Source organism: Sinohyriopsis cumingii, unplaced genomic scaffold (assembly GCF_028554795.1).
Source record: "Sinohyriopsis cumingii isolate HCF-2022 unplaced genomic scaffold, ASM2855479v2 utg000898l, whole genome shotgun sequence".
In the NCBI taxonomy this organism is placed as follows: Eukaryota; Metazoa; Mollusca; class Bivalvia; order Unionida; family Unionidae; genus Sinohyriopsis; species Sinohyriopsis cumingii.
Window position 1 is genome coordinate 946,053 of NW_028315941.1, and position 13,522 is coordinate 959,574.

Genomic DNA, 13,522 nt, shown 5'->3' on the forward strand with positions numbered 1-13,522 from the left:
AAATCGCGTACTCCTAATATTTTGGCGTTATTTGCTGGGCAATATATCGATATCTATAAAATGATTAACACGTATATTATTTGGATTGGAAGACGAGATATTCCTTTCAAACAGACGTATCGCATCTTTTTCTACTTGTTTGTTTAATTTAATTATTTTGAAATGACAAATTAAACTAGCTGTATGTAAAATGTGAGCCTTATTTATGCACTGAATTATTTAATTTATGTCAGTTCCAGAGATGTAGATGTCTATGACAAAGTAATGGGTAGCTTTTAAAAGTATCATGGAATAACGTGTCATATTTATATTAAGATGATCCCTGCGTTTAACGAAGTAACGATTTTGTATGATTTTGAGACATTGCGATTGTTGCATAAAATCTATGGTTGCAAGAATCACAATCAGTTCTTTAAACATCCACAGTAAAGCAATATACCAGTTGTAATTGATTCCTTTTCTTAAGGAGGAGGATGAACTATTTCTTGGTCGGAACAATATCAACGCAAGTATTCTCAGCATACCATGCTTTAGACCCAAACAGGGAACATATCTTCGTGAGTCATCAACATACTCGGATGGAAATCTGTACTATTGGTCATGTTATCATACAATTTGGAAGATAACAGGTTTGAAGAAATTCGTTAAGTTCTAGTTGATAACACTGATGATTTCCTTTTTATAGCAGAAATAAACCTGAAGTTGATTTTACTTTATCAACAAGCCTGCAGTCTTTATCATGCTAATGTATAGGAGCATACATGCCAATCGTAGTGCGTTTATACCACATCATTCCTGTATAAATCCCGCGCAAAGATGTATCAACGAGAGTTAGATTACCTGAGCAGATCATTTATGGACTTTACCTATATGAGATTAAAAGGATAATCCATAGCGTGTGTAGGTTTCCATCAATGAATGAATGAAAACCTCTTTTCAGATACTATTTTAAAAACGCTTAGTACATGTATGGTACAACTTGAAAACCGTATTATCATGTTGACCTAAATTTCTGTATGTGTTACCGTTCCAAATCTCGATCTCGGTGTCATATAAAAAATATTGTTTTATCTTGCGTGCATAATTAGAGAACTTAGATGTTTTGAAAATGGCTGCAATCCATTTGGTGTTCCTCTAATACTTACAAAATAAAAATCCAATGTATATAGGTTTTCATCTGTCTCCTAGATTTTTTTTATGTTCACAATATCACTTTTACTCATGTAAGACACTTGTACATTTTGAAACCAGAACAAAATTATTTTGGAAATGTAAAAAATTGTGGTGTGAAGTGTTTTGTAAAGTATTTATAAAATCCTACATTTATTATTATATCGTCAAGTATTGAATCAGAATCTGTCACCTCTGACTAATTAACTTTGAAAGAGTTTTGTTAAATGTGATTTTAAAAATGCTCCAATAAAAACATTTATCCTTGTAGGAAACCATTAGCTAAAATGAACAGAGAATTATCTAAAGCTATTTATGGCAAAAATATAATGTTAACAAAATGCACTTATTACAGATCATGCAAAGCCTGAGAAAACAAGAAGAGAACTTTATTACGCAAACTAAAGAACCAGTCTCTGAGAATATAATATATAATGCAGGGCGGCTTGGGTTGCTGTGCTGAAATTCAAAAAAGGGTTACTCGGTGACAAATCTTTAGACCATTGCTTTTTAATGTCTTTATCAATTATAGTTTTGTTTATATAAATATGTTGATGATAACACTTTCTCTTTTATCCACTGGATGTTAATACTGTGACTTGAAACAGAGCCCAACTATATGATTGACTCGTTCAAATACAATGTAAGCCAAATATTACAGGTTTCAAGCACTATCTTTAGGTAAAAAGACATACAGTAGTAAGCCTGTACTTAGCATAATCAGTGCATTGAATAAATTGATAAACTACTGGGAAATGACATTAACTATCAGTTGCAATTCCATTCACGTATAAACGATCTGTATAGGAAAGATTTTATGCATCTATCTGTCTTGAAACATATTGGTCAGAAGTTTACTTGAAAACTAGGCTCAAGAAATTGACAATTTTGAATTAATTTATTCTTTTTGATCTATACTTCTGTCCCTCGGCAAGTATTTATACTGTGACATGACCAAGATTTACTTGTCATTGCGAATGGCAAGAGGAAACAAATTTGATTAACATTTAAAGGGTATCGTCATAGATGTTACTGAATTTTCGCATTGAAATATATAATGAAAAGGACATATATTTGGATATATCATATCAAGTTTTTTGCTCTCTGCGAATTTCTTCATTTTTAAAGTGCACTGTTGAAGAGTCTAATGCATAGATGATATGAGAACTGTTAGCATTTTTTGCTACTACAATTGCCAAATGTAACTGTTGGTTCGTGCTTCTCTGATCCGTGCACAATCGAAAAAATATATTACGAATACATGTATTCGTGACAACAAGCAATATTCGTGTTTATTTGTTACAAAATAATGTGTGCACAAGGTCTTACCTAAAAAAATAATAATTTATATTGATATTGAACCAAACATGTACAAAACATATTCATCATTTACATTTCCCTACACGCGGATCGCTGACAATTTACATGTTTAACCTAGGATTTCCCAAGACTCTAAGTGCTGCATTTCAATTATTTTCAATTTCACCCTTCCCACCCCCGCACAGGTCAAACGCATACATCCACTGTTACATTCACCGTAGGTCTCGACATACGTAGGTTACATTTTTTCAACGAGTAAATTAGATCATCGTTCGAATAATAAATCTGTATCATGTTGCCTATTTCATTTATGTTCTTAAATATAAGGTTCATAGTGTATATGATATACCTAAAGCGAGCATTCCATCAAACATATTATCTTAAAATTCTTCAGAAACAATGAACTACGTAAACAGTTCATTTAACTAACAATAACATCTTCTCAAAGTTCCATAATCTAATTAATCTTTTGCAACCGCTATCTGAGCGTTATTCAGATGACAAATATTATTCATGGCAAATCTTATTCAGATATCAAGTTGTATGAAGTATTAAACAGATCATAAATAATTTTTCACACTCTATTCGGTAATTGTCTTAATATTTTGCGAATGTCAGACGAAGATAAAGTTTAAAACATTATAATGTTATTTACACGAATCAAAGAAGGAAATGTTCACATCATTGTTTTCTGTTGATTGGGAAATATTCTTGATTAAAGGTTAATAAGAACCGTAAATAATTACCTTGATGAAATAGAATATTACTGATACATGGATTTTTATCCCCAAGGCTAAAGGATAAATTATCATGAAGACAATAAAAACATCTGAATAATAAGGCATGCCCTTTTGTCGTGTAAAATAGATGCATACATCTCCACACGTTTACTTTCTTTGTTGTTCTTCAATATATAATATTCTGAATTTTTTTTACTATTTTCTCTACATATTTTTGTTCATAGTCATTTATGGACTATTCCTTTAGAATACCAAAAGCTGATGATTATTTCTTAACAATTGAAGAAATAATTTTACCTATAACGTACCAGTCGCAATTTCCAAGTTAATTAAGCTATGTAAGAAATATATTATTGACAAAGACTTTTAAATGGGATATTTTATGCAACTGAATTGATAAGAAAAGTAATCAGTCTAGCTTTCCTGTGATGAGAAAGGAAATCGCATGAAGTACTCAATATCCCGTTCGTATCATGAAAATGGTAATCGGCTGATGTATTCAGTAAACCTTTCATATGATGAGAAAGGTAAAGGTAGTCACCTGAAATACTCTATAAGCCTTTCTAATGATAAATAAGATACGAGTAAATTACTTAAAACATGTTTTATTATAAATCAACTTCTTATATTTATTGACAGTTTAAAGTGCAATACAATTTTATTTCATGGCAGACATTTTAAAGAATGCATTAACGTGTTATTCATTCTCTAATGGTATTATAGGCTTTTCTCTACCTTATAACACTAGCTTAATATAATTCAATACTTCATATCATATTTTACAAACTATTTTTAAGAGTGAAATTTAATTTGTATAAATGCATGAGAATATTAAGTCATATTTGACCTGTGGAAGGAAAATAGAAGTTAATATGAGAATAAAAACGTAATAAACACACACACACACACACACACACACACACACACACACACACACACATATATATATATATATATATATATATATATATATATATATATATATATATATATATAATTCAAACTAATTTGCCATTCTTTTCCAATGATAAAATTGGGACAAAATTGATTTAGGTGTGGAAATATATTTTTTCCACATAACAATGGATTTCACTTTTGATTTTTGTTGATTTCAGCAAGTATGTAAATGTATTCCACATAACAATGGCTTACATATATCTATTTCATTATATTGTGTCATTCTTTTAGGAAATAGTACTATTGTACTTTTCAATTCCTTTGTGGTCATATTGTACATTCGTCATGCTTCTTTCCATTGTTTATCATCATGTATAATACAACGTCCATATGTGTCTGTATTTTAGTTTCTGTTTTTGTGAACTCATTTCCCTGGCTTCTCTATGAATTATGTTGGAATCCCTGGTACGGACACATTTTATCAACTCTTCACCAAACTCAAATATATAGGAAAAGAAAACAATTTTCAAATATATATATATATATATATATATATATATATATATATATATATATATATATATCAACACCGCGATAAAGTGGAAAAAGTCACTGGAGCAATTATAAACTTCGACCCGCCACATAAAAAAATGACAGCGGTCTTTTCATATTTAAATTCTCTTCTCTCTAAATCAGTGTTTCCTATGGGCTAAACCAAAATGTGGCATATATATATATATATATATATATATATATATATATATAAATTTGAAAATTGTTTTATTTTCCTATATATTTGAGTTGTGTGTGTGTGTGTGTATGTGTGTTTATGTGTGTCTGTGTGTGTGTGTGTCGGTGTATGTTCATGTGTCTGTGTGTGTGTAGCGTGTCGCCTCCTTTTAATAGTATTTAATGTAAACCCTATTGTTATGCATCATAATTTCCGGTGAAAAACCAATATCAAATTACCTTTTCGAACTACGAAGTTCAGACTTCATATATAATTTGATTTATCTGACGTTACGATGTCTTCTTTGAAATAAGGAGAAGAAAATAATTCAGCGAAGCAATTGTCGACATGTTTGTAAGGTTTAATAAATGGAAATCGGAAACAGTGGGGATATGGGTAACTTACCTAGATATTTGTTAAAATCCACTAAACACGGTTAATGAATGAACTTCTAAATATTTAAACTGTAAATGGATTGAACTACTATTAAATAAGTTATATTAGCAATGAAAACATAATTTGTTTCTCAATTTCCAATGTCAGTTCGTTGCTTTATCTTCACAGAAAAACGTTCCCATGAATTATCTTCACACTGAAAGTTGTCTTGCATTATCTTTACATTGACAGTTTTCATGCACTATCCTCACACATAATTTAATTATTTTGTGTATCATTGTTTCTCTAATTTATATCTTGTAATTATTGTCTGAGAATGTGTATTAGTCACCGTCTGATTCACTGTCGAATGTGATATTTGTAATTCATGTTGATGGATATTATGGTAAAATAGATGTCAGTTTGAAGGTTGGCTGAATTTTGTGTTTATCTACGTCACATAATCGATACATTTCTGGTCATGCATCATAAAAAGAGATCGATTTTATAACTACAGACTTACACAAAAGTCACAGACAGATATACAGGCGGAGATGTATATTACCAATTGACCATACATTTTGACTGATACATATAATTCATATGACAAGTAATCTTTTTCAGACCATCGTCTTAAGCATCATACATTGAAAATAGGCCCCTTTGTTAAAATATTGGACTATTAAACAACATCAAATGAATGGTTTAATTTTACATATTAGACGTACGTTTCGATAAGCACAGTTATCAAACTTTGTGTATGATCAGAATATAGTCGATGCAAGCACTGGAAGCAGACAGTGGCGGATCAAGGAATATTGATAGTGACATGGGTGATAGGGGGATCGTAAACGAGAAGGCAAGGCTTCAGTAAGACGGAACCCCGGAAACTCCTGCATTTCAAGGGTTTCCAGGGAACAATTTCAGCAATCTTGCTGTGAAGATAATTTACTCTAAGAAACATTTCAGTTGTTTCACGCTCAGTACTTCGCATTGCAAGTCATGCGGGTGGGTGATTATTGCCTCTGGCCCCCACTCCTGTATCCGCCCCTTAGACGATCAGAAGGTGGCATACTTACGAAAGGTTGATTGTTGTTATGAATATTCTTGTTGACTTGTGGAGGGGGTACTAAGGTAAAATAACAAATTGTGAAGTAGTAAGAATATGCAAATAAGATAACACTTTTCTTAACAATCCACTCTGAAGATGAAATGTTTTATTATAAAGAAGCAGATATTTTGATGACATGGGGGGAGGGTCACGAAATGTCTGTATTACACATGGCGTCTTATTACTTCGAACCGACCTTGCCGTGCAGTACCTTATGATAAACACTGTAATGTGGTCACTGAATACATAATGTATATGTTGCTCTGTTTGGCATTCATTAATGGCTCAGTCTGACAAGCAGACCACAAAACTGTGTTTTTCCACTCTCCACTCTACATTGCAGACAATAAAACCGTGTGTGTTTACCCTTTCCATATAATTTGCGTTTTAGAGAAATACGGAAAATAGTTTAGCAGGCGGAAAGAAAGAAGACAACAGGTTTTGCTCATATTAAGTTCCCTTTGACCCCCCCCCCCCATAGTGATATCCGTAATGTTGAATTTATATTAGAATATGAGTTGCCGAAATTGAACTTTATATGTCCATATAATTCCATATGGCATCCGTAATGCCATATTCAAATCAATCCCAATAGCAGCTTAAATATTGGTGTGAAATCCTCATATGACTACATTGTAATATCTTTGATGCTATAGTTGTATAGGATGCTTTTGTGACAGTCGCAACATTAAACTCCGAAAAATCCAAATAGTTACTCAAACACTAATGTTAAATTCCCATATACTCCATTATGATATCAGTCATAGTCAACTTGTATAGCATCCACATGTAATACTCATTTTGACTGATTGACAAAAACCTTTATCAGTTTCATGGACATATATGAAAGATGTGGATATCGAGAACTCTCATTGCTACAGTAAATTTACTTAGAGTCATTGCCCTCTTTGTCCAATAGCCTAGGGACGTACATGACACAATTTCCTTAGTGCCACTGCAGTTTTGATGGCTTGCCAAGAAACTTACTAAACAGTATGGTCACCAACGAAAGATTCACATGACAAAACAAATCACCTTTCTGATTTTGTATACGATGTAAATGTATTTCACTTTTCGACTTGCATCTGTAAGCAGTTTATAACAACAGTTTGTGAACGAATTAGTCTCGCATTTTCTTGCATGCATCACCACAAACATGCGTACATCTGCAAAGGGCTGTGTTTTCGCAATTATTTTACAGTCATTGGCCATTTTTCACTGCAGCTGGATGCAGTGTAAAAATATTGTAAATGTCCTGCATTTTTTATGAATCGCAACGAAAGTAACAATAAACATACTGTCAAAATATTGTGATCTAACGAATTTTGTTAGATGTATAGCTCCTTTTGACTTACATTTGGATGGATAGTATATCGGTGTTTTAAAAATGCAGCTACTCTTCACATTTTAGTGGATTACTATAAAACTTACTGAATATTGTGGTTGCCATCCGAAGATACGCATGTTGACCAATCAGTGTACGCACACTAGGTTCAAACGATTTATGCCCAATTTTAAAACTCTTTTCTACTATTGGTTCTTATTTAAACCTGTGAGATGCAAGGTTATATTTATGGGAAATTGTTCAATATTCATCTAATTTAAGTACAGTTTTTACAATAGCTTCCGTGACACAAATAACACTGACATACCCATTAGTAGATTGGCATATATTGCCACAAAGATTGAAATCTCTTGACACCCATGTATTGGTAGATCTAGCACGTATTCGTTGAATTTAATACCAGTTACGTTATCGTTTATACATATATTACAAATAGATTCCAAATCACCGACTGAACTGGTTATGAATCTTCGAACACTCACAAATGGACACACGTCACAAGGGACAACCAGGATACAGAACAGAGGCTTACCTGGTCCTAACACACAGGAGGATACAAATGGTGGACTTTACAGGCCAAAGTACCCAAATCATAAAAGAAAATCAAGGAGTTTACATAATCTTTTAGATTCTATGCAAGACACTTTTCACCCATTAAGGAGTGACTTTTCTTTGCAGGTGTTGTACTCCCCTTCAAATATAATGGGTAGGGCCCTCAGAAATGGCACTCAAGGCTATAATTCGATAAAAGGAAAATGCTTTAAAAGTTCTAGCTGTGAAGAAAATCAGCTAGGAGATATGAGTGTGCTCGAAAATGGGATCAAACTAGAATTTCTGTATGCAAAGGTACGAAAAGACAGGAAAACTGAAGCTCAATCTAGAAGGATAAACAACCTTCAAAATGAAAGTTTTGAGGAAGAGCCCCAGGAAAACCCGTACAGTACTATAGATGAGGTTGCTCTTAAATTCTCTTTCTCTATATCTGTCTGTCTGTCTGTCTGTCTGTCTCTCTCTCTCTCTCAGACGCTCACACACGCATGTTCATACACCCCCTCCCAAACAACATTAGCAAAACAAACAAACGAATCATTGGACTAATTTAGTTATAACCTACAAGTTATATTTCCATAGATGTAGGGATAATATGAAAGAACGTTCTCTTCATTCATTACAACTTGCAATGCGAGTTAAAGTTTCCCCCTGTATTTCTGCGATAAAATACACAGTTCGATAAACAATAATATTCACAATATATGTGTCCATTGCCGAAATAATATAGGTTACCTGACCTGCGCACATATAGGGCTAATCGCTTAGATCATTTTTGCAACCCACCGAAATATACAGAACGAAAGTTCTACGTGACTTGATATGTGCACATCAATATTGTAACTTTTATTTCTATTACAATCTGGGGTATTTTTGTTTCTTTGCTCAAAATAGTATAATGAAAACGATGTAATTCAGTTTTTTTTTTTTTTACAGGATGCTTTGTCCGTCTTCGATGAAACAATAAACAATACCACGAGTTACAGTTCAAATGAAGAACAAATACATAACAGACACGAAGAATCCGATAATGATTATACAAATTTACCTGTTGACTAATACAACATTTAGCCGCTGATTTGAGGAACAAACAAGATAAATACAAAGACAAATTCCCATTGATGATGAATCAACAAATCTTGTTTCTTAATGCACTCGCAAATGTTCTGATCTCCGAAGCACACAATTTACGGTGTTACCTCTCAAATGTCAATATCACTATATATTACAAAACATGTACCAGCTGGATACAAAGTCTTTCCAAAGTTACATGTCGCTACAAGTGTCAATGGGAAACAAAATACATACATGCTTCACTTTTGAAGTACATCTTTACGTATTTTATTGAATGTTGGCACTAAAAAAATATTTTTCTATATATGATAGAAAGTTTAGGCTTTGTGTTAATTTCGCAATTGTAAAGTGCACCGTTGCAACATTATAATGTTATTGGAACTGTCCACTATTTTGGTCCGACTTTTAAGTGTTTGCTTTGCCTAGGCATCCTCGAGGGAATGCAAAGAATACGAACACATGTTTTCGTGACAACAAACACTATTTGTGTTTACATTTTATTATAAGTATCTTAAACAAATGTTCTTACCTGCGAATGAATACTTTATATAAAAATTGAACCAAATGCGTACAAAACTTAATTATCATTTATATGTTCCTACTGGTAGCAAAGATAGCATCCATATCGTTTGCACTTTACAGGTTTAACCTAATTAATGTCAATTATGCACGTGTTGCATATAATTGTTTTTCATGTATATCCCTCTCATTCATACGCATACATTAACAGTTTCAAACACAGTTGCTCTCCACTAATGAAGGTTACATATTATATTCGAAGAAATAAAGTGATTCATCAATAACAGATCATTGCCACGATGAGCTTTTTAAATGTGCAATTAAACAGAAAGTCCACGAGAGTATCACAACTTATTTTCCATCAAACGTTTTGTTAAAGTTCTTTATAAACAACATGTAAACACTTCCTTTGGCAAACATTACTTCGTGCCCATTTTGTTCAGAAAAAAATGTCATTTGCAACAACGGCTATCTGAAAGTTATTGAGATGACAAATGTTATTCAGATTGGATCTACACTATATAATGGCTTCAAATTTTGCCAGCGTCAGTGGTATATGTTTATATAGATGTCTCAAAGAGACATTCGACTAACTGGAAACGATTCTTGATCAAATGTTTATGGTAACGATAAATAATACCACCGGCTGGAAAATTGCCTCTAGATAAAATAGAATATTTATGATACATGAAATAGTATCTCTATATACACGTAAAACTCGACAATCATTTCAAAACTAATGAAGAAATAATATTTACCTCTAATATACCTCTCACAATTTCCAAGTTTGTGAAGAAATAAGGGAAATTTACTTTTGACGATACCTTGAAACAGGAATTTTCTACTATTTAATTGTTGAGCAGACTCTTGGAATATTCTATAAATCTTTCGTATAATCAACAGAATCCCTGTAAAATATATTTTTATTATAAATTAAGTTCTTATATTTGTTGATACTGCATATCATTACATTTCTATATAAGTCATGTAAATAGACTACGTGTCTTTGAATATAAAGTTGGGTAGATATGATAAAATTATATTGACCAATACAAATGTATTGACATGTTCATCATTTCGTAATGGCATTGTAGGTTTTTGAGTGTCCATCCATAATGTATATAACGTGGCATATAAACTGTGATTGATATTGTGTTAGATCCCTGGGTCTATTGTCTTGTCATAATCGAGCGAACCAATAGGATAATTTATATTCAAAAACAAAGTTTTACAAAATACTGAACTTTAATTGTAGTACACATGGATATGAAATCATATTTCATGTGTGAAAGGAAAATATTGACTGCGAAATGGTAGCTAGAATGAGAATAAAATATAAGAAATGGAGATAAGTATCGTTTTCTAATTTTGCCATACAACAATTCAAACTATTTCGTCATTGTTTTCCACATGAATACGGATTCTACCTTTCACTTTATTCAGTATTTATTTCTGTGAGGATAAATTTTAAAACGTAACTATGGAGTTCACGTTCGATTTTAGTCGGTGTTGATTTCAGCATGGAAGTAATTATTTTCACATAAGTATGGATTACACATTTTTGTTTCAATTCTTATAGCTTTTTCGTAGGAAGTAGTATTGTCACGTTGTATTGTCTTGTGTTCATAATGTATATTAAATATTTTTCTTTCCTGTTTTACCATCATGTAGAATATAATCTCCATATGTGTCTGTATTTGAGTGTACGTGCTAATGAAAGCCTTTAGCCAGATTCACTTATTGATTCTGTTCGATTTCCTGGTACGAATACATTCTATTTACTCTTCACCAAATACAATAAACGACAGAATACACATTACATAAAGGCCGAATTACCACGGTTGGGTGCATTGGAACAATTGCAAAAGGTAGCACCTCCTCCCCCCCCCCCCCAGTAAAACATATATTGGTGTTGCGGGGGCCTAAGATTCGGTCCTACATATCATCCGTTTATTCTCAGGCGCATGCGCCCACTGTCTTTCATCAGAAGTATCCTGTATTATTTAAAATGATCTCTAAATCAATAAATCAATATTTTTTATGGACTGACCACAGTTTAGTGTCAATTGAGCCTTAAGGCCATAGTTGATCCCAATCATGATGTATGGCCCTCATTGTTATGGTATTGAATGTAAACAGTAGCATATTAGTATAGAACATGTATTTTACCTTTCAAAGATAGAGCAATAAAAGATCTCGGTTTCGAGGTTCCGATTTCAAACTGAATGAATACATCGTAGCAATTATTGACATTTTTTAAAACGTTTTAGTGAATGGAAATCAGAAACAATGGACATGTTATGTATAAAGCTTGTTAAAATCAACTAAATTAGGTTCATGAATCCGCTTATGGCTATTTTGAACTGTAAACGGATTGAAGCACTGTCAGATAAATTGTATTGCCACGAAAACGTCAGTCGTTTTTCAAATATTAATGTATTTTTCCTTACATTATCTTTGTCTTGAAAGTTTTCTTGCAGTATCATCACCTTGAACGTTTTCTTCGACTATCCTCAATCTGAATGTTATTTTTTTTATTGATATTTTCACTTATGTGTACCAAATAAATGTTGTCTGAAAATGTGTTTCTTTCATCTTCTGATTCACTACCCAATGCTAACCGTTGTTTTTTCATGTCTAGGTTGTGTATGTTGTCGTCAAATGTATAACAATTCAAATGTTTACTTAATTTTCAGTTTTCCTATGTCACGTAGGTTGTTATTGTTGTGGGGTTTAACTTCATTTTTCAGCACACGATAGGCTATGCATGGCGGCCAGTATTAAAGGTGGAGGAAGAACCCGGGAAAACCCCAGTAAAAACCACCGACCCACGAGAAGCTATTGGCAAGCTTTCTCACATACCCACATTAGCCGAATCCTAGACTCGAACCCACGCAGACAGAGGTGAGATGGCAGTGATCCGTAACGGAGAGCGCTTTAAACCACTCGGCCACACGGGGAACTGTCACATAGATTACACTTTTATAGTCGTGTGTAATAAAAAGTAGTTCCACTTTATCCTACACACTTACAACAAAGAGTCAGACAGCTATACAGACTTAAACATTTGCTGCTAACTATAGAAATATCTTGATTGATACAGATGTAATTTGGAATACTTTTACAACTCACGATCATCAAGAGCAGCATCAGCAGCATACATTTGAAAATAGACCCCTTTAATGTTATATTAGCCTCTTCAACAACAACAAATAAATGTGTGAGCCATACTATAATGTAAATCTTGTATTCGGAATATAGTCTATGGATTCACTAGAAACAGATGCATGGGCAGACCAAGGAATAGCGTTGCGGCGATATGGTGGGAGGAGAAGGAGTGTAAATAAGTAGGCAAGGAGTCTGTGGGACGGAACCAGCGACAGTTCTTGAATTTCAAGTGTAACAATCTAGCTGTGAAGAATACGTATTCTATGGAACATTTCGATTGTTTCGCGCTTAATACTTTGCGTGATAGGGTAGCGTAAAGCGAGGAGGGCTGAGGAATCTGACACCACCCCTGGAAACCTCCCTTAGACCAAAAGAATATTACATAGTTACATACAGAGGATTGTTATTATGAATATTATGGTTGACTTTGTGGAGGTGGTATTTAGGTGAAGGTGCATACATATTTCTAGTGGTAGAGGTATAACATTTGTATTTAATTTTTCTAAACAATCTGCTCCAGAGAA

The 13,522-nt window shown here is 33.0% G+C and overlaps 1 protein-coding gene across 1 annotated transcript; it reads left to right on the forward strand.

Annotated features, from left to right (window-relative positions):
- The first annotated feature begins 6,871 nt into the window (after positions 1-6,871).
- LOC149773112 (uncharacterized) lies at positions 6,872-10,901 on the forward strand. Its single transcript, XM_089946801.1, has 2 exons — positions 6,872-8,642; positions 9,174-10,901. Exons 1-2 carry the CDS (start codon positions 8,151-8,153, stop codon positions 9,294-9,296), a joined length of 615 nt encoding a protein of 204 aa, XP_089802927.1. The 5' UTR covers positions 6,872-8,150; the 3' UTR covers positions 9,297-10,901.
- Positions 10,902-13,522: the final 2,621 nt, after the last annotated feature.

Excerpts from the sequence above, each read along its gene's own strand:
- LOC149773112 (XM_089946801.1), top strand. The coding sequence starts at position 8,151 with ATGAATCTTCGAACACTCACAAATGGACACACGTCACAAGGGACAACC. Across the intron at positions 8,643-9,173 it reads CGTACAGTACTATAGATGAG|GATGCTTTGTCCGTCTTCGA; the intron begins GTTGCTCTTAAA and ends TTTTTTTTACAG.